At 38.0% G+C, this 22,488-nt stretch overlaps 1 protein-coding gene across 12 annotated transcripts in view; it reads left to right on the forward strand.

Moving 5' to 3' along the window:
* Positions 1 to 17,608, forward strand: part of ATP2B1 (ATPase plasma membrane Ca2+ transporting 1) — a 62,652-nt gene extending 45,044 nt beyond the window's left edge. For 5 of the 12 annotated variants that reach the window (XM_051615041.1, XM_051615055.1, XM_051615034.1 and 2 more), the window contains exons 12-22: positions 2,601 to 2,838; positions 3,769 to 3,948; positions 4,033 to 4,120; positions 4,439 to 4,545; positions 6,476 to 6,667; positions 6,863 to 7,076; positions 7,205 to 7,416; positions 9,439 to 9,546; positions 11,405 to 11,587; positions 11,912 to 11,998; positions 16,154 to 17,608. In XM_051615041.1, coding sequence (XP_051471001.1) covers positions 2,601 to 2,838; positions 3,769 to 3,948; positions 4,033 to 4,120; positions 4,439 to 4,545; positions 6,476 to 6,667; positions 6,863 to 7,076; positions 7,205 to 7,416; positions 9,439 to 9,546; positions 11,405 to 11,587; positions 11,912 to 11,998; positions 16,154 to 16,465 — 1,921 coding nt within the window. In that variant the 3' untranslated portion in view covers positions 16,466 to 17,608. Of the gene's footprint in view, positions 1 to 2,600; positions 2,839 to 3,768; positions 3,949 to 4,032; positions 4,121 to 4,438; positions 4,546 to 6,475; positions 6,668 to 6,862; positions 7,077 to 7,204; positions 7,417 to 9,438; positions 9,547 to 11,404; positions 11,588 to 11,911; positions 12,066 to 16,153 lie in introns of all 12 variants that reach the window. The other 7 variants (XM_051615070.1, XM_051615078.1, XM_051615108.1 and 4 more) reach the window with 6 other exon arrangements.
* The last annotated feature ends 4,880 nt before the right edge of the window (positions 17,609 to 22,488 follow it).

The following is a 22,488-nucleotide window of genomic DNA, read 5'->3' on the forward strand; positions in this document are numbered from 1 at the left end:
GTAAGATGGGCAATTAGCGTTTCAGTTACTGTAATTCTTACACCCCACCAAAAAAGAGTGGGTCATGATTAATTTTATCTTGTCAACTCTGCTCTGATACAGGAAAGTGTTTATGAATTGATCTGTTTTCTAGTTAAACTATTACAGTTTTAGGTGTGGTTGGTCAAAACACTCGCTGATTTTTCAGTAAAGTCCCAACAGTTGATACGCCTAAATTCCAAGAAGGACTTGTGCCTTGGAGAAGTGATTACGTTTAACATTACTTTTGGCTTCAAAAGGCTGTGCAAATTGGTGTCCAAGTTGATGATTTTAACAGAATGTTGAACTTGGCCAATGGGGAAACTTGAGGCTTTTTTGTGACAAAGCAAATAGCTCCCTTATTCATTTGCCCATCTATAGAGGATTTACTAGAATGAGATTAGACTAATAGTGAGAAGTTACACGCTACTGGGACAAACCATTCAGTGTGAAGAAGGCCATGGTAACTCCCAACCATGTGAAGAAAGAAATCAAGGATGTATGTGTCATGTTCTCTAGGAACAGCAGTTGTAGCCAGTCTGGCTTTGTTTCTAATCTTAGACTATTTCTAGTCAGATGAGAGCATAGATTCAGTTTGATTTAACTTCTTGTTTGCTACTAGTCCCCCAGATCATTATCTAGGAAATCACTAATTCTCTAAAGAAAAAAGATGAAATCTGCCTTGTCCTCAACTTAGTGCTGACAACAGAAGGTCAGTCTTTAAAGGACTCTTGTACCTTTTGATATGGAACTTAGATTTAGATGTGAAGTTTTTCAGAGGTAGTTTTAAGCCAAGTCAGATCAATTAGTAAGTGTGTCTATATTTGTATTACTTCTACCATCAGAAGTATTTTATACCTTATTATCTTGTTGAGCGGTTGAACCGTAAAGGTTGCTAAAACTTACTCAGCCCAGACTCATGTGATCCATTTGGCTTCACAACTGAGATGGGAAAAAAAATAATAAGGACATTTGGCAAAGAGAAAGAAAACCTAGACTGATTTGGATGCTGTTGGAATAGTTGTAATTCCAAAACTGTTTCAGAGTATGCATGGACTTGAAAAAAGCCTTAGCATTATAAGCCACTTTCTTTACCCACTACATCTGCAGTGCTAGAAATTAATCTCAGAGCTTGTAACCTCATTTGTCAGTTGTGCTGCTCATTCTTTATTATTACATGTATGATTTATTGAGCACTGAAAGCTTAAACTTAATTATTTATAAGACCCAAATGAGTCATTCATAAATGTAGAAGAAATGCAGTAAACCTCTTCAAGCAGGGCATTTTTATTCTTTCCTTACCATCAAGTCAAATGTTTGAAGTGAGTTTCAATGAAATTTTTATATAAAGATTATTGGCTTCCATTTAGTAATCTTGGAATGCTTTGAACTTACCACAAGCCCTATGATTTTAGGTAACACGAGATAACCGTAGTGGTTGCCGACATTTGAACCGATAACCAAAATCAGGAAATTCAGATAAGACTTCAAATTACAGTTATGATGAGTACTATGAAAATTTAAGTGACTGCTTTGTCTTCATTTTCTGGCTGAGGTAGAAACTTTTTATACATATTGCATCTGGGAATTCCCTAAACCCTTGGACTGAATACTTAAATGTAACAGTAGTACTTCTAGCAGATCTGCCAGATCTGAACTTGATATTTTAAAAAAAGTATTAAATCATTATCTTTATTCAGTGCCACATTAGCACTAATTTGTAAAACAAATGCTTGTGGCATTGCTTTATGGCAAACTTTGCAAAGAATGCAGATGAACAACACTAAAGTTATTTTTCTAACTAGTGAGCTATTGTTGTGTTATGTTCATGGCATCAATATTGGTAAAGTATGTGTGCTGTCTGAAAGCAGTGATATATTTGGCATGAGGAAACATAACTAAAAGATTATGTGTTGAAATTTTAGATTACATGGTGTTGAATGTACTCTCTTTTCCAAACATTTACATCAGATTTAAGTATTTGTTTTTCTATTAATACTTCACTTTAAGAACCCCATGCCAGATGCTCTCTGAATTCTCTGCACTTAGACTGGGGCGCAAGGGCCAAGTATCCTTACTACTCTTAAGGACAGCGTTGGTTCATCATGGTACCAGAGTTTGCTTTTAGTGCTTTAAGTTTAGTGCTTATAGCTGTTTAAGAACCACACGCATGTTCTGAAACATTGTACTTTTGAGACTTCTATAACTGTTAACAAGATGGGATTATTTTGTTGAACTTGAGACTGGATTGATTGACTCAACCAGCACAGACACTGGTCTGTTTACATACAATAGAGAAAGGGATACTTCTCAGAGGTAGCTAATGTTTTTGTCCTAAATTCATGGGGCATTATTTTCATCCTAGAATGTGTGGCCCAGTTAACTTTCTACAGCTAGTACATTTTGCAGTTGGTAAGAGATGAAGTGCATATGGAAACGATTATCTTAAGAAATGCCGCTACTGGCTTTGTGTGTGTGTGAGAGAGTTTAGTAAATAAAACTTAATGGAGTTGACTAATAAGTCATTGAATGGGCTGAACTTCTGGTTAAAATTTGGTAACTCCTCAAACCTTTCATTTCAGGTGCTTCAAAATACTGAGTGCTAATGGAGAACCAAAGGTATTTAGACCTAGGGACCGTGATGATATTGTGAAAACTGTAATTGAGCCAATGGCTTCTGAAGGGCTCAGAACCATCTGCCTGGCATTCAGAGACTTCCCAGCAGGAGAACCTGAGCCAGAATGGGACAATGAAAATGATATTGTTACTGGTCTGACGTGCATTGCTGTCGTTGGGATTGAAGATCCTGTGAGACCTGAGGTAGGGTCACTGACTAAACTGCAGTGATTCTGTTATGAACAATCTTGATTCCTGTGGTTGTTTGTCATGCAGCGAGTACAAGGAAATGAATTGCTGTTGTATGCCTTAAGCATAGTTGATAAATGAAAATCTAATTTCTTGAGGGGAAAGGTTAATGGAGCTATAAAAGCAGATTAAAACTTCTTAATGTCACTTATGCTGTGTTACTGAAGCTCTGTACAAACTAATAACTTAAGCTACTTACTGTGCAAGGTTTCAGTAGATGGAACAACTTGCCATTTTTTTACCACTTGGAATGTTAGGAGTATTGTTTAAGATAATAGCCATTATGCTTGTTGCCAGCTTCTCATGGAGATTGATGGAGAGGAGAGTTTGTCATGTGAGAACTGAGGTATGGAGTCATCCAACTTGTGGTTGAAGTCTGAGAGGGCAGTATTTTTCAATAGTGAAAGTTTTTATGCCTACTGTAATTGGAATTCCAGTCTGATCGGCACTATCATCACTTCACACTAAAAGTCACAGGTGAAGTAGTGAAGTGTGAGCTCTAGTTTATTTCACATAATCAAAAAAGAAAAGCCAGTACTCAGTACTTTTGAAATTACAGCCCAGTATGTCATGACGACTTTTGTGGTGTTTTTTAATACCAAAATATTTGAAAAATGAAGGCAGGTAGGTGGAGGGGACATGACATAACAAAAAAAAGTGTCTTTGCCATAATTCTCATTTGTGTGTTTTTCAGCAGAAGAATTGTGGTAAGCTATGTGGGTTTTTAAAATGTTCCGTAACAACAGTCTTGATTTTAAAGTAAGAGTTACACTGGATTGAGCCAAAAACATTCTTTTCACTCACATGTCTACGTTTAATCAGCTAATGTACAGTCTCTGAGCCTGTGGGGTTTTTTGTTTGTTGCTTTTTTTTTTTTGCTTACAGGTACCTGATGCAATAAGAAAGTGTCAACGCGCAGGTATAACCGTACGTATGGTCACCGGCGATAACATTAACACAGCTCGTGCTATTGCATTAAAATGTGGTATTCTGAATCCTGGTGAAGACTTCCTGTGTTTAGAGGGCAAAGACTTTAACAGGAGAATACGCAATGAAAAAGGAGAGGTAGGCATGCTGATTATGGAAAGTAGATCAGCAGATGTTCTAAGTCTGTAAAATATAAACAATGTTTTTCTGTTCTTCTTACAGATAGAACAAGAGAGAATAGATAAAATTTGGCCCAAGCTTCGTGTTCTTGCAAGATCTTCTCCCACTGACAAACACACTCTTGTAAAAGGTAAGTGAAAACTCTTTCAGCTTCTAAACAAAGCTAGATTTTTATTTTTTTTTCCACTTTTGGAAGAAAGATCTGGGACTGAGCAGCGGGAAATGCCTACGAGGGTGTCTTCATTTGCCATCTTATTGTGTGGCTTTTTTGCTTAAGAAATTAAGCAAGTTAGAACTATGTTGTGATTATTATTTATTTATTTCCTTCAATATTTTTTTTTTTTTTTAAATGACTCTGAAGAAGCCAAAACTGGGTTTCTCTTTCAGGTTTAGTCTGTGCGGGGTTGTCAATTTTGAACTGGAACACTGAGATGTCATTTTATTTTAGGTATAATTGACAGCACTGTCTTTGATCAGAGGCAAGTTGTAGCAGTAACTGGTGATGGTACCAATGATGGTCCGGCTCTGAAGAAGGCAGATGTTGGATTTGCTATGGTATGATTTTTTTTTTATGATCTTCAGTATTTTGGAGGCCTATTTTGATAAAATAACTTATTAAATTGCTTAAAAGAAGATTAAACAACCTTAGTTGTTTCATGAGCCTAGTATACAAATAAGGTAATGGAGTCAACATATCTCACTTAACGCCAATTAATTTTCCCACCTGCCTTAATCTTCCAACTTAACCACATTTTCATTTGATGGAAAACATTCTTGTGGCCTTTGCTATTGAATAAAACTTATAAACTGCAGATCCCCAGTCACTTGCAAACCAAACCCTTTTTACACAGGCTTTTTCAAAATGTAGGAATAGCATTACTGATGCTGAAGATATCTGAGATGATACCTGTTCAACATAAGGCAAAATTACTTTACATGGTAAATAGCATACTATGTTGACTTTAAACAGCTTGTACGCAATATGGAATGAGCTTGTTCAGCTGGTTTCCATTAAATGATGCATAGGAACAGGGAGAATCTAATGAGACTGCCCATTGATTTTTAAAATTACTTTGGAGGCTATCCTAAGAGATATGTCTAGTACAACTGAAGTAACAGCATTTTATGACAAAGTAGGATCTGCATTTATCTGGATGATTCCTTAGATTACTTGGCTTTCTCAGTTGAAACTGTCAACTTCCTTTTCAAATGGTAGCCAGACCAAGTCTTGGCTTTAACTGCTAATACTAGATAGACTCATGCCTTAGGCATGTAGGCTTCAGCTTTCTTTGTCTCTTTCAAAACACTGTAACATAGATTCCTCAAACTTCCACTTGCCTCACATTTCCTCTATTTTAAGCTGAAAAGGTACGGTTTGGTGCTGGTAGGTCACTTTACTCTTAAAAACCTCTCATTATTAAGCACTTGAAGGAAAAAAAAAACCTGACTATGCTCCTATACCACATGCACTGACTCAGATGGTAATCTTGAAGAAATGGGAAGAGGAAGAGCTTTCATGTCATTCTCAAGGAGCATTTTTCAAAAACATAACTTAGAAATTTGACAGTTACACATGAAATGTTCTTTAGGCTGTAACGGTCTTGTTTTAATGAATAGCTATTTTCAGCTATTGTGTAGCTGCTGTAATTGACACTGTCAGAGGCAGACTTATTTTCATCTTCCAGAACTTAAACGTTTCCTGCAGTTGCTGTCTGTGTTCATCTGTGTAAGAAACTAATTTCTCTAATTGCTTATCTAAATAGCACTTAAAATATACCATCTACTCTGATATTTAGAGGTACCTTTTAAGTTGTACAAATGAAAAATGCAGGTGACTCATTTCTGTGGCAAAATAATGTGTCAAGAATAAGGATCATTACATTTGCTGTTGAGTTAGTGTTTGTGAACTGCTGAAAGAAAAGAAATATCCTTGAAGTAGGTATTATACAGAACTTAACTGTGTACTGTGAGAGACTACAAGTGTTCAAAACTTAAGAATGTCATATTTCATTGCAATGTCATATGCAATGACATTGCATATTCTACTGTTTAATGCCAGTGCTCTTCTGCAAAAGGTTTTTGGTAATGGGCACCATTCTACTGTGTGATGAACAGACGTATTGCCCTCCTGCTGGAATCCTTATAGCAAACTCGGCTCACAGACTAAACTGCAGTATTGCACCATCTGGTGGCCTTTAACTTGAACAGGATTCAGTAGCGTTTCTTTGGGATAATTTTATCAACTTGAGGATTTTTATTGAAGTGTTTATTTTAAAGACAACATTATCTTGTTTTACGTTTTCTCATGCTTGAGTAGAACTTGCATGCAGAACTGAATTTAGTAGAACTTCAGGTGCTTACATTAAAACAGTCCTTCAGACACAGTGCGTCAAAGTGAATGCTGACCAAGGATATAACAATAGCTTCTATTAGAATAAGTCCGTGCATCCTGTTATATTTCATAGTGTTTTTCTTTTTCTACTAGGGTATTGCTGGAACAGACGTAGCTAAAGAAGCTTCTGATATTATCCTTACAGACGACAACTTCACAAGTATTGTTAAAGCGGTTATGTGGGGACGAAATGTTTATGACAGCATCTCCAAATTTCTTCAGTTCCAGCTCACTGTCAATGTAGTAGCAGTAATTGTTGCTTTTACAGGAGCATGCATAACACAAGTACGTACTGATGATGGATTGTTTCTGCTAATAAAGTCTGAAAATGACATGAATGGTTAACTCATGAAATCAAATTTCCAGTTAAATACTGGTTTAAAGAACATAATGCTTTTCAGAATATCCTCATGTATAAATGCCTTGAATAGCTGCAATTTGTTCACTTACATTGGAGGGTTTATTTATCTATCTTTATAGGATTCTCCGCTTAAAGCTGTGCAGATGCTGTGGGTAAATCTCATAATGGACACATTAGCTTCTCTTGCCCTGGCAACAGAACCACCCACTGAAGCTCTTCTGTTGCGAAAGCCTTATGGTAGAAACAAACCTTTGATTTCTCGTACAATGATGAAGAACATCTTGGGTCATGCATTCTATCAACTCGTAGTGGTCTTCACACTCCTGTTTGCTGGTAAGAATACTGAGGCTTTGCAAATGTTTTCTAATAGTTGTACAGAGATGTGATGTTAAAGCTAGTATTTCGTTGTAGTGTGCATGTAAAGACCAATTAAGCTGCTGATAAATGCCTTTTATACACAGGTGAGAGAATTTTTGATATCGACAGTGGAAGAAATGCACCTCTGCATGCTCCTCCTTCAGAGCATTACACTATTGTTTTTAATACATTTGTGATGATGCAGCTTTTTAATGAAATTAATGCCCGAAAAATTCACGGTGAAAGAAACGTTTTTGAAGGAATCTTTAACAACGCCATCTTCTGTACTATTGTTTTGGGGACATTTGTTGTGCAGGTAAGAAAATCCTTGGGTGGGGGGGGGGGGGAGGGAAATGCAATTAGTACACTGATGTTCCTGCTTATCCTAGAAATGCTAATCAACTAGTGCCAGGCATTTCATTTCTGCAATGTGAAAAACTTTCAGTGTCAAGCATGCTATAAATCACTTAGATGTGCTGCTTTATGGGGCTTTCAAGTAAGACCTCTTTGAAATTGGTAAAATTAGAATGTAGAAGTACTTGTATCTTCCTTTTGAATGTTCTGTTCCTTCAGTTGGATCTTGGTGTTCTAATCTCTTAATGAAATGTGAAGAAGTATGTTTCCCCTCCTTAGTCAGAATTCTTAGAGTATCTGCCTGTGCATCTGAGCAAGAGCCCATTTAAACAATTGTAGGAAAGTTACAACTTCTCATATTTTCCTAATGAGATTGGGACATGAATAAGCTTCAGAAATTTAAGTATCAGTTTTTATCTTCGTGCAGAAATCAGTTAACTAAAAATCTACTACAGGTACCTGTATAGATGCTGTTGGTTTAGGTGAAAAAACACTGTCTAGGGATCTTCTGTTGATGCATCTAGGCAGATTTGTAAAAGCTATTTAGTTAACTCTGCATATACTAACAAATGAAGTGAAATTATATGAAATAATCTCCTTCTCTGGAGACATTCAAAACCAATCTGGACGTGTTCCTGTGTGATCTAATGTAGGCTTGGACTAGGTGTTCTTCAGAGGTCCCTTCCAACCCTGACGACTCTGTGACTGTGTGAAAATAATTGGGTTAACACAGTGGTTTTGAAAAACACCAAGTAAAAATTTAATCTAAAGAAAATTGTTAATAGGAAATAGTTTCACTTTGTAAGTGGACTTAACTTTTAATTCATCAGAAGAAATAACCAACAAATGAGTACACTGCGTCTTTTCAGAACTCTTATTTTGACTTTAGAATTATTAGTTAGTTCAGACTAAAGATATAACTTATGCCTTAAGCTTCTCCTTAGACTTGGCATTCCGTGAGTTTGATCAAATTCATACCAGTTCAAGCAATGCAAAAGTATGCACCTCTGCTTCACATATAGTTCACTTCTTCTCCCAGGTTTAGGTTTTTTTAGATTACTCTTCTTCAGAAGCTACTCTTATTTTAAGGGTTGCGTATGCAACAGACTGATTGTTGTTGTGTAACAAAGCCAAACATGTAGAAATTACTCCTGACTACAACTGTGTTCCCTTTATAAACTTGGTGGACTGAATGCCTTCCCAAATAAGTAACTACTGAGTTGTTGTTGCAATGTTTTACTCCGTTGTTAATAAAAGAAGATACTCTTGGGCTTTTCAGCTGTCAGGTGTCCTACTTTGCGGTCAATATTGTCTCCTTTTCACACCTGCCCTGCTACTTGAATTGTTGATTATCCAGGGCAGACTTTCATGCATGTAATTCCTATGCAGAGGGATACCTTGCTCATTAGGGCCTGTACAGCTTGTTGTAATAGGTAAGTCACTAGGAGCTTATCTAGTTAAGCTTTTGAGATCTCTGCCTCCTTCCCCCAAGACTTTCTACATAGATGTCACACTGTGATGATGTGAAGTTTGGCATTTAATACTGATGGGATACACAGTATTATTCTGTTTAATTATTTCTGAAATGTTTTGTGTCTGTGGATCTACAACATGTATTAATAGAAATGTATTAATCAACTTGGTTCTGAGATGAGTGTTCATATGATAGATAATCACTGTAAAAGCATCAAAATACATGCTGTAGTTGTGAAATAAAGGGAAAGAACTTCAAGCAAAATAAGTGGTCACAGGTTTTTGTTATGTTTGAAGAATAAAAGGGGTAATTCTTGAAATACCGAAGCATAAGAAGATGGCTTAAGTTTGGAAACTTTCTGAAACTGTTGAGACAGTGGAAGTGTAAGCTTAATAAGGTGGGAAATCCTGTGTTCTAATGCAGAGTTGTCTGTAGTGATCCTAAAGCATTAGGGGATTTTCTAGAAACAGGTCACTGATACATATTGTTTAATGATGTTACTCTTCACAGATAGTTATTGTGCAGTTTGGTGGGAAGCCTTTCAGTTGCTCAGAACTCTCAATTGAACAGTGGCTGTGGTCCATTTTCCTGGGCATGGGAACACTACTCTGGGGCCAGGTAAACTAGCATTTTCAAAATGCCAAATATCTACTCATATTAGAATATTTTACATTGAAGATACAAATACACTGTCATTAGGATTCAGATCTTTCAAGTTGACTGTATTGAATATATGGAGATCAACAGTAGATACTGATGAAAATGGTCTAGTTTGATAGCTAGAAAGTCCTTAGTTGGATATTTCTTATTCTCACTTGGTCAATTAGTTAAATTTTGTAACTGGATGCTATGGCTAGTTTACATAGTAACTTTTACCTAGAAGCAGCTGAAGTTACCTTTTAAATATGAAATATCTCTAGCCAGATAATTACTAGAAGAAGTTATGTAAGAATTTCAGATGCAATGAACATGTTCATGTTAAATATATTTCAACTTTGTGTTGAATGGTTTTCTTGAAGAATCAGAACTGTTAAACTTGGTAGTATTTTCTTGGTTTAAAAACTTCCTGGAGTAGCAAGAAATGCAGCAAAACACAATATAACTTTATCTTTAATCTTCATTTGCATAATTATAAAATAATTGGAAAGTTTTCCTACCTATTAAACTCTTGCACTTTTTTTTTGCCCTTAGGGTTTCATTACTATTGCATGCACAACAGTGCTTGTAAGCAGCAAGCTTATTTACATGAAACTTTAGAGCTACAGAGTTTTCCATTATTTAATGACATAGTTGTCTAAACTTTTCATACCACATGAAGACTTTTCCATTACAGTTTCTTTCCTTCCATTTTGTAAAGGACACTTCAGGTTTCAGGATAAAATAGATCGGATGAATTTTAGTTGTAATATGCATATTGTAAAAGTGCGTAGAAACTTTTAAATAAGGTTCTCTGTTAAAATTAATTATTAAAAAAAAAATCAAATAGAGTCACTCTGAGGTTTAAGACTAGCCTAGAAGAGAATTGAGATGGCTTGAAATACCTTTGACCTGAAGTGTCTTGCAAGGGCAAAGCTTCCCTGCTGCAGTTCATGCTGCTCTAGTATCTCATTAAAGTCAAAGAGCTTTAGACTTTCTGAGAATAGTAGAAACTGAAGTGTGATCTGGGAGCGTTCATAGTAGCGATTTCAGCATAAAGGGGTGTTTATCTTGCTTTTGGAGCAGTCTTTTTCCTCTGCAGCTGCTGAAATGGTCTTTTAGGCTTGTGGTGATCAAGAAAAGCAGTCTTGGAACTGATCTGGATCTGCTAGATGGGACATACCAAAAGATGACCCCCTTTAACTACATAGCTCACCAGAATAGCCCTGAAGGTGGGGATGAAAAGGAAAGCTGGAACAGCCATTTGTAGCTTTTGTTTGTTTTATGACAGATGAACTAGTGTACACCAAGTAGCAAATTAACAGTCTGGGATTAAGGTTTTGGAAACTCACCTTGCAAATGGATTGATACCTTCTAGGTCACAAAAGAATGCATGTCAGTACTGTATTTCTGAATTAACTGTGGCTACTTTAAATTTTTTAGTTTTCACATGAGGTAACACATCGTGCTCTGAAAGCTCTAGATACAAGCACAATCTACAAAATTAATACCTCTTGTACCTTCAGTACTGCTCCTTTCTGGCATAGTCAAATAATGTTGAAGTAGAATTCATTGTTCCTAGCAAAGATATTTTGTTTTCTAGGTTTGTAGTCCAAGTTTTAATTTCACACCTCAGTTGGGGTGGTAAGGATATTCACAGATTACAGCTGTTCAGCTGGAGTGATTGCTCTACATTGATGCACTGATCCTATTTACATAATTTGTTTTTTCAACTTTGCTATTTGTATGGTGGATATTATGTTAAACCTTAAATCTGGTATTACTTTTTTTTTTTTAATAAAAGGAATAATCCTGATTAATATTTTTTATTCATCGTTAGTTGATTTCAACAATTCCAACCAGCCGTCTGAAATTCCTTAAAGAAGCTGGTCATGGAACACAAAAGGAAGAGATTCCTGAAGAAGAACTAGCAGAAGATGTAGAGGAGATTGATCATGCTGAGAGGGAATTACGTCGTGGTCAGATCTTGTGGTTTAGGGGCCTGAACAGGATACAAACTCAGGTATGGTCTTGGAAAAGGTAGGATGCAGTGGGTGTTAGGAGGGAAATCTCATCTCCATCTCCAGTCCTTTGACTAAGGTGGCAGTTCTAAGTGATGTGACTGAGAATGTCAGAAGGAGGGGGAATGGATGGATATGGAATCCCACAGGGTCCTGTTTTCTTCAGCTCTGAGTGCAACTCTTGCCTGTGTATCTGCTCTATTAAAAAAAAAAAAGTGCCTTTTTTCTTTACTTTTTGTGTGTTATAGATGGGATGGTCCTTTCTCTTGTTCTCTCTCTCTTTCTCTCTTGCTGAGCAAGCTGTCACAATCTCTGATTCCTTGCAGATGGATGTAGTGAATGCTTTCCAGAGTGGAAGTACCATTCAGGGGGCTCTAAGGCGGCAACCCTCCATCGCCAGCCAGCACCATGATGTAACAAATATTTCTACCCCTACACATGTAGTGTTTTCCTCTACTACTGCTTCTACTACTGTGGGGTGTGAGTGTGTGTTCCTAAAGTGCATGAAATTAACATTTCCTAATTCACGTACCTAACGTTTCTCATTTTCTCCTTAGTACTTAAAATCATCGTTCAGGCTCTTAGAGAGCTCTTCCACAAAGTGGAGTCCTCAAGACTTTTTTTTCTTAGAGGGCTGAGAACAGGTGGAACAGTTTCAACAAAAGACTTTAATGTGAAAGCTGTGAGCCTGCACATTCTGTGCCTTCATCCATTCGTGTAGAGGGATATTTAAGATAAAACGGGAAAACTGTTGTAAATTTTCGAGTATATGCCTTTTAGGTTGACTGACATTGAATAAGGGAATTAACTGTATAATCGTAGACCCAGGTCGACAAAAATAGATGTCTTGCACTGCAGCAAAAATGATAAGCTGATGGAAAAGCAAATGATATGTTAAAAGTATGAATGTAGTTAGAACATGGAGAATTAAATGCATTTTCTTTGTAGCCTGTGAGGAACTTCTGAATCTCTGCCTTTCCTGGACCTTTTTTACTGAATAACACAACTTTCTCAACATCAGGATTCAGATGGCGACACCAGGCTTCTAAAATGCCTACAAGCCAGAAGAAACGCTTAATTAGCTAATGTAAAAGGAACAAAAAAAGGTTTAAGCATTGAACGGTGAAACTTTCCTTCAAATCCGAAGGGTTTTTTCCTCTAGGTTCTTCTGGCAGCAGTTCGTAAGCCATCAGTGAAAGAATGTCTCACCTTAATTTTGCCCTCTTTATATTGTGCTCTAAGTGGCATTTCAGTTTCAGCCTTCCTCTCTATAGAGGCTAGAGATGTAATTTCTGATGTACATAGGCTTAAACTCTGGAGTCTGAAGATTCATAACAGTTGTATTTGAATATTAATAGCTAATACCTATTGTTGGAAGAGTTTTCCATCTTATTTATATATTACATGTTTAACTTCCTTCTCTAACTTCCTAGAGACCGGTTAAATAGTTGCTTTTATAAAATCACTTTGAGAGGGCTTCTTTCTCCCCCTGATTTTTAAACTTTCAGATTACCAGATGGATGAAGACCCTTAATTTCAGGAGCTGTCTTAAATGAATTATTCTCATCTCTTTTTGTATTTATTTTTTATTGGCTTGGCCAGAATTTCTGTGTGAGCAAGTATTTCTCTCTGAACTTGTTCTCCATTGGCGAGACAGGTATTTCCCTACCTTGCAGTAGTACTGAGAAGCTCAGCTCACAACTTCATGTGCCTCAAGAACACGAAACGAAAAGTAGATTTCACAGTAAGGATGCACAGGATTGCATCTCCTAGTTAAAATGCTAATTAGTAACCTGTATCCCTAACTACACTCAAGAACATTAATTAGACATTCAGAATTCTCTAGAGAGGAACTTCATGCCAGTCTGCCATTTGAGCAGAATCTAATGGGCACTGTAGCATCTCATTGCATCAAATGACCAATGCAGATACAGAGCTACAATAGCAGAGAACTAGTTTTTGGTCTTCACTAAGCAATACAGCCTTCTGCTGCACCCTCCAGGAGAACAACTTTTGATAACTAATACTCATTAATGGAAAGCAGATGTGTTGTTTCATTGTGTCTCACTTTCAGAGCTGTTTGTTGGAAAATAGTTCAGCTGTTCCTAAGAAGTGAGGTTGCAACTCTTAAGCAGCCATCTGGCTAGGAGGATTTGGAGTGCTTACTGCATTCCTTGCTATTCTGGTACTAATATGAGGAAGGCCTGATGACAGTAGAAATTACACATAAATCGTCTTGTTTGCTCCTTGCTTATGCAATGCATTTATGGTTATCTCTCTTGTCTAATTATCTTGAGTAGTTGAAAATAAAACCTTAAAAAATGCTAGATGTTCCCTTTTTAAGTATAAATTAAAATGCTGATAGTCTGATTTCTGCCTTCATGGTTGGACTCTTTGGAGGGTCCTGGGTTCATAGGAGTGTCTAGACCACTTGTTTAGTATGCATTCTGCATGGGAATCAAGCCTTTTTTATGGGTATGCTTCCGTTCTTGCGATAATTCCAGCTGTCCTGTTAAGCCAAAAATTGTTCTCTATTACTGATTAAGTTCTACCATCTGTAAGCAATGAAAAAGCAGTCCCATGAGGCAGTCATATTTCATTTTGCCACATAAATGAGTGGTACACTGGGATGCAGTGTGCCAAACAAAGGCATTGCAAGCTTGCGGTCTGGCATTGTCACTGCTGATTTTCTTGGTAAGTGCCAAGACAGTTCATGCAGTTTGCTGAACTTGTTTAAAGCTCGTGTAACATACCAACTCCTTAAGTGTGCTCAATTTTTTCATGTGACGAACAGTAAAGTACTAGCTGCTGCTATAATTTTTTGCTTCTCAGACACATTCACACTTATTCTGTGTCCTTCCTGTATCAGTAGTTGCATTCTCCCCCTTGCATGTGTGGCCCCCTGCCACGGTTTCTCTGATTAATGGGGCTCAGCTGTGTACCTGTAGTGTTAAAATGGGGACAGGACGGCTTTTGAGTAAAATTGTTTGTGCAAGTGCTCTAAGGAGGTAAGGGTTGGGGAAGAACGCAATTTCTAGAGGTCAAAGAACACTGTTGGGACCCAGGACTTTACCATGTGCAGTGATTCTGTGGTAACAAACTTGATACTACATTGCTTTTGGGGAATCCCTCTCTGTATTTACAGCAAGGTTGTCTGGTGTATCCTAGCTGTTTTCAAGTCTGTGTTCTTGATCTGCTTGACCTTCCAGCTTCATTCCTTCACCTGGAAGTCACTCTGTTTTTACTATCAAGGAACTCTATGGAAGCACTAGTCATGAAGTATTTCTCAGCTTAAAACAAGTAATCTTTGGTGTGCTTAAAAATACCTTTTAAATGGAATTGATTGCTACAGAGTTGCTCTGCTGCTGTACAACAGAGGAGCTTCAGGATTGAAGCTGTGCTTTGGAGACTCAGAGAAGAGATGTTAAGAATTGAATAAGGAGCTAACAGAAGGGGGAAACGATCTTGATGGAGGTGTTGGACAGAGGGGGCACTGACTTCTGCCTAACCTTTTTTGTTTTATCAGTACAGGAATCAGTCCTGAATTCCTGCAGTTGGTTAGGGAAATGTGGGAGGAGGAATAGGGTGTGGGCGGGTGGTTTCATCATACTGATTACAATTTGGAAAGCTTAAATTCAGGTCAGCCTGGACATGCACAATTTGCAAAATGGAGCCCTGCTTATTTTTGTCTGATTTTGCTCTGAAATGTTGGTTTATTTGTCCTGTAAACTTAGCTTTCTGATTTGAAAAATGTTAGTTAATCAATGAAAGGATTAACGTAATACTCAGCCTGCGAATTTTGTCCATTAATTCAATGTAAATCGAAAATTCAAGCAAAGGCTGATCACCTGTTTTTCTCATTCTTTGTGCTACTTGAATAGTCTCTTCAAAGTTACAACCTGTCATGGCTATTTAATTCTACAGTGCAGTATTCAATTTCTTAGTTCTGGTCTTAGGTTTCCAAAGCACTATTCAGTAAGGAACTTTCTGTAGTGTGGTACATGGGTATATACTCGAATATTTACAGCTGTTACAGGGGGTATCCTTTTTTGCATGACTCTTTGTAAATGTCCGGTCATTGTGACATTGGCTTACACTTGCTTGGCTTTTTCATAGTCAGTTGACATCCTAGCATGAGAATTAGTAACCCTTCTATCTTCTAACTTATTTTCAGCCTCTCCCCTCCTTCCCACCCCTCCCACTTCCCCCAAGTATTCAATAAAACACTGAGATTTCTTTAATTTGTTAATAAGTAAATAATTGTTGGCCTCACTTCTGAAGAATGCTTAGCCCATGTTAAATAATTGAACAATTCTAGTGCCATGTCTGAATTTTTAGGCCCTTCAGCTTTTTGCAGTACATTTACAATTTTTATTCCTACTGTGTATGTAGACTGGCAGTGCTCTCCTGAAGTGCTCTTCATTTTTTACAGTTTATTGCAAGTTCCACCGCATCACATACAAATGTGATTCACTCATGTCTAACTGTTTGTGGATTCAAACTCATAAGAACCATGCCACTGCCAGTAAATCTGCAGCATTTTAACAACCTTTTGTCTTTGTTTACAGATCCGAGTGGTGAATGCATTTCGTAGCTCCTTGTATGAGGGGCTAGAGAAACCTGAGACACGAAGTTCAATCCACAATTTTATGACGCATCCTGAGTTTAGAATAGAAGACTCTGAGCCTCATATTCCCCTTATTGATGATACTGATGCTGAAGATGACGCTCCAACAAAACGCAACTCCACTCCCCCACCCTCTCCCAATAAAAATAACAATGCGGTTGACAGTGGAATTCACCTTACAACAGACAAGAACAAGTCTGCTACCTCTTCATCCCCAGGGAGCCCACTACATAGTTTGGAAACATCACTCTGATTGTAAGCTGAATGTTAACACACTAGCTGCATTGTAAAGAAATTGAAACTGGGTCTCTTCACACATTATGATGGACAAGATGATACTCTTGTCTCGGACTTCAACAGAAGACACACTTGTACGAATGTAGATTTATTTTTTTAAAAAAAAGCTTTCTGCCAGACTGGAGGGTGCTTTTCTGGGGGTGGGAGTAATAATGAACTCTGACAGATAAACAGTAACTCGGCATAAGTGACCTGTGGATCATCTGTTGTACTTAAGAATGGTCCTGAACAGTGTGTTAGCAGAGCTTTAGTTTATCATGATCCTTTTCTGAGGGTAAGGCTGGGAAGGGCAAGGAGGCCCTGGATCATTGAATTGATACTTTAATTTCTGCTGTTGGCTGTTAATAATTTGGATTATTTATGTTTATAAATGATACAGATCTGTTTACAAGGTTTGTAGATACTTTTTTTGTTCCTGTTCATAGATGGGAAGCTTCCTTATAAATGATGCAGAGAAAAAAAAACCACAAAAAAACTAGTCCTTCAAATACTGCTGTATTTTCAGGAAAAGGGTGTTTCTATTGAAACTGTACTAAATTTTGCCTGCAATTTACCTTGTTAAATATTGTAGATAAATTGCTAATACTAATAGCCAAATAGATAACACTAATGCTTTGTAAAAACATGAGCAGTGGTGTTCTAATGAAGTTATGGCCTCTGTCCTAATTAGTTTCTTAAATACATTTACTACTTAATGGTTTTGAAACAACTGTTTAATTTTTAAAATTTTGAGAAACTTACTGAATAACTTTTGTTCAGAACTTAGTAGGATTGTTTAATGCAGGACATCAATATGTGATGGAACTTGCTTGAAATATTTCTGTTATCTCGGGCAAAATGGATTAAATCAAAATACATCAGAATCTTAGTCCTTTGTTTTTGTCTAAACATGTTAGTTTAGTGCTGTCTTGGTGAACTGTGAGTGGAACTGTGATTTTTTTCTAATCTATAGAATCCTTCATGCAGCATGAGGGCTGTTGGCATTTTGAAAGGTTGTTAGTGGGTAGCATACATGTTCTTTTTGTTTTTGAAACTTGTTTGTAAACATGAATAAATCTGCCCTTTTGTTAAAATAAAATTGCAGCAATGGTTTCTTACAGATTTTTTTTTTCTCAGCTCTTCCACTGGAAACACTGAAAAGTACTCCTTTATTTATTTATTTATTTATTTATTTGTTTATTATTACTGGTTAACTTTAAACTGCAATTTCAAGATGGTAACAGCCCCACTAAAAATAGTGTCTACGGTAAATGGAACTATGGTGGCTGCCTCCAGAATGAATGTAAGCTAAGGTACTTAAAAGTCTTCAGTGAGCCAAAAGGATACTCCTTGGGAATGACTAAGTCTGCCTGAAATTCCAGTACTTCCTGCGAGTACTGCATAATAAATCCCTGACTACTTAAGTCAGGGGAAACTGAGAACACGTGGAAAGGGTGGAAATACATTTTTCAGTTCATTAGTATTTTATGCACCAAAACTGACCTGCAGTTGATTGAAGAATTATGGTCTCCTCAACTGAATTGTTTTAACACTAAACAGTAAATGGTACTGTACTTGATCTGATACTTCCTCATGTTTTCTAGGTCCAACGCTGTTTGGAAGAGATGAGTTATAAACTCTATTTTTCCAGCTCTGTGTTCTTTAAAATATTGAGTGATTTTTTAAAATATTTTTTTCCAAGTAATCCAGAATTTTGAAGATCTTTAAAGGGGTCCCCTTCAAAGGAGGGCAAAAATTAAGTTGGCAATGAGGGAGGAGATATTAAAGCAAACTGCAGAAATGAGCAGGTTAGGAAGCTCAAGTGTGTCTTTCCCTTGTGTGGGATACAGGTATGCTTGGATTTGTCCTTTAGTGGCTAACATTCAACCTGTAGCACTGTAGCCCACTGTGAACCACTGCTGAATTCTGTCTTTTCTATTGTACCTAAGTAAATACACTTCTAGACTTCTAGGCACCAGGGGTTTGCACTTGACACTTTGTATAGAAATTTCTCCCACATGTTTCTAGCACTTCACTTATATCATCATTCTTACCTAAAGTGCTTGGTAGAAGGATCAGTTTTTATGTAAGCCATTCTCTCCCTACTAAATAGTCAGATAAGCACTGGCTAAAAGGAGGAGAGTTTTACCCATGAAGTACACTGCCGTGAGAGAAAGTATCTTCATTTAACTTAATTAACACATTATAATTTTACTTAATTTGAAAACAGACTTTAATTTCTCCTCTTCTAGCTGTGATCATCATGACTGCGTGTTACCATTTTCTTGGAGTAAAGTTACTCTTAAGCCTTTTGAGGGAGGGTGGGAGGGTGAATGTAAGCTTTGCACATCAGTGGTCCCTCTTAATTTTGTTAAAATCAGTGTGCTGTTCTTACAGGAAATTTCCTTAAATAAGGAAAAGTTGTCTAAGGTGGGGGAGGGGGGGTATGCTTTCTTTGTGATCTCAAAAGAAATCATAATATGTTGCCTAGATTGCAAAATGGTTATCACTAAGCTCATGAGGCCTTCATTGCCTTTCTGGTTGTAAGGTTTACTTGTCGTTCTTCTTGTAACCAAAATAAATAAAAGTGCTGTTCATCTCAGTCTGTATGGGGACTGAAATTCTTCAATGTCAGTACAGTACTGATTTAAGCCTGAAATGCATGACAGTTCTATAAAATAGCTCATGCTATGACTTTAGGCTCGTTCCCTTTCAAGAGGTCATGATGTACACAGTATTATGATCAAGCAATAATAACTTTTAACATAAATGCAGTTTTAGACTGGCTATTGTTTGAAGTGGCTCAACATTCAGTATCCTGAATGTGCACTAGCTGCTATACTTGTGTATAAGACAAATGTTAGGACACCTAATCTTGTCTTGGGGGGAGAGGGGCGGGGTGTGGAATTTTTTACATATGAGGACTCATTTTTTTTTCTGTATTGGTCTTAACAGGAAGAGGAAAATGCTGGATCATGGAGTAGTCTGGAGAGAATAATGGAAACAAATGCCCTAATGACACACCAATGGGTAAATGCAGGGGTCTGTAGCAAGTGTAAGCAGCCAAAAATACATACTAACAGTCTCAGTGACTTTCTTAAAATAACAGGAAGTTTTCCAATGTGTTTTGAAATTAGCAAGCAAATGCAATATTCATGGGAGGATAAGTCATGTATGTATTGGGAAGTTATTCCAAAGGCCTGATAAGTTCAGTTTCTACTGCCAGTAGTGCCAGACTTTGCAGAGCCCTAAAAAAAATCAGATTATATTTACCCTTGCCAAAATTAAAGTCTTAATGTCCACACTGCTTTTCTGATGCAATATTTGGTTCTAAAGAGCTCCTGCTTTTTTCCACCTCTGCCCTCTCCCCAGGCAGTGCATATCTTCTGATTTTACAGATGTCAAGCCCTCACTGAAATACCTTAACTTTGTTGGATGAGCCTAGCCAGCATGGAGGGTCCAGCTCTGACCTATCTCCAGACTGAACTTGCCTGCTTATTCAGGGCCATGCCATGAGAAATTCTGGGCCCGAATCAAGAGCTTTAGAGCTGTTCCTTCTTCTCCCCTGGACTGTATACGGAACTACCTAACCACCTTCTTCAAGAGACTGCAGCATCCATCAAGGAGATATGGCTTAGTGTCTAACCCAAAAGCTTCCTGCAGGTACTACTTGTCCTTTTTGTTCAAAGTGAGGTCTAGGATGAGGATTTGCTTAGAAAACTATGGGATGGGTTTAAACACCTGAAAGAAGACAGCATGAAAAAGGCAGCAGCATTCTAGTTACAAAGCATAAAGCTAGAGTTGGTGCTTACACTGCAAAGCAGGGAGTGTTCCTCATTAGAGGAAACAAATTGGATGTGACTTCTGTTCTCACAGCAACTCGGCAGCATTAATAGGAGATTATATATAAAAAGGATAAAAGATTGACAAAGTTTATGTCCAAAACATGAACAGCTACAAGGAAGGATCTAGGTAGGCTTGATTGATGAGCCAAGGCCAATTGCATGAGTTCCAATAAGGCCAAATGTTGGGTCCTGCACTTTGGGTACAACAACCCTCAGCAGTGCTACAGGTTTGGGCAGGAGTGGCTGGAGAGCTGCCCAGCAGAGAGGGACCTGGAGGTGTTGACTGACAGCTGGCTGAACATGAGGCAGCAGTGTGCCCAGGTGGCCAAGAAGGCCAACAGCATCCTGGCCTGCATCAGGAATAGTGTGACTAGCCAGACAAAGTAGGTGATCCTGCCTCTTGGCCTTGGTGAGGCTGCACCTTGTGCACTGTGTGCAGTTTTGGGCACTGCAGTATAGGAAGGATATTGAGGTGCTGGAGGGGGTGCAGAGAAGGGCAAGGAGGCTGATTAGGGGTCTGGAGAACAGGTCTTACGAAGGGAGGCTGAAAGAGCTGGGACTGTTCAGCCTGGAGAAGAGGAGGCTGAGGGGAGACCTCATTGCTCTCTACAACTACCTGAAAGGAGGTTGTAGTGAGGTGGGTGTTGGCCTCTTCTCCCTAGTGACTAGTGACAGGACAAGAGGAAATGGGGTCATGAAGTGCCAGGGGAGGTTCAGATTGGATATTAGGAACAATTTCTTCACTGAAAGAGTGGTGAAGCATTGGAACAGACTGACTAGGAAGGTGGTGGAGACACTGTCCCTGCAGGCATTCAAAAAACAGACACAGTGCTTCAGGAGGTGGTTTAGTGATCACAGGTGTGTAGGGCTGACAGTTGGACTTCTGATGATCTTCAAGGTCTTTTCCAACCTTTATGATTCTCTGACTCAAGCAGGTTTCTCCTGTCATATATGCAGCAGGCAGAGGACTTTGTTCTCTGTCCACATACAGCTATGGCTGCTTCAGATCCTGTTAGTGTTCCTGGGTGTATTTTGTTAACAGACAGATAAGGATGCCTAGCATTGCAGCAGATGGGTAGCACCTTGCTTCAGCCATAGCTGATCTTCAAGATTTAGTGAATTCCTCAATAACTCATAACTGCTGTTATGTGCACCTGACATCTAATTTTCTAAAAATCTATAAAATTGTTAAACGGAAAAGGGTTCCTTGGCTTGCCCCTACTGGAAGATAGTGGGAATTCAAGCTTGGAAAAATTATTAGCAAGGGGTTTTTTGGGAACTAACAGCTTTTGGTTGATGGAATCATACATTCCAGAATACTGGAACATCACCTAGCGTTTTAAATTCTGATGTAGTGACAAGTTACTATCCACCTGTGAAGCAGCAGTTGCTTGCTGAAATGCAAGTATGCATTCTGTATCCCTTTTGTTCCTTGCAAAGAGGGCAGTATCAACAGTATCCTGAACATCTTCATCTGCTTTCCTAGACTGCCTCTCTTACAGGGTGTGAAGCTGAAATATGCTGGAAGACTGTAGTGCCACCATACAGAAAACTTTCTATGGCTTCCTCCTTAGCAAAGGCATAGTCTTGGTGTTGTTTTATCATAATAGCTAAGGTACAAAGTGACTACTGTATTTTCCTCTTTAAAAGCTTTCACTCTCCTGTAGAGAACCAGAGCATAGCATTCTAATGCTTCTAAACTTTGTGTGAATAGCCTCCCAAAACTGCTGATTTAAGGTACCACAGTAAAAAAACACAAAAACACAAATAAACCCTAGAAGATACATCTGTTATTTTTGACAATTTCAGTTTTACAAATACAGAATTTAACTTGACATTTTTCCTCTTCCATAAGTTGGTTGCTCTGATGGTACAAAGTATCTTCAGTTATGACCTATGCTAGTCTCAAGTTCTCCTGAAGGTAAGGCATTATTTGGATGATGTTTATGGGGAAAGACAGAGCTTATTTTGCATACTCTGCTGGCAGCTACTGCATACAGTTTTGTGCTATGTATTTTAGGAGGGAACCTGCAAAACCATCAGTTTAGATTGCTGAGATTCTGTCATAGGACCTATCAAAGGATACATGGATCAGGTGTAGATGACATGAAATGGAGAGCTCTTGGAATTGATATTTTGACAGGAAGCAATAGGA

This window comes from Apus apus, chromosome 1 (genome assembly GCF_020740795.1).
Source record: "Apus apus isolate bApuApu2 chromosome 1, bApuApu2.pri.cur, whole genome shotgun sequence".
Lineage (NCBI taxonomy): Eukaryota > Metazoa > Chordata > Aves > Apodiformes > Apodidae > Apus > Apus apus.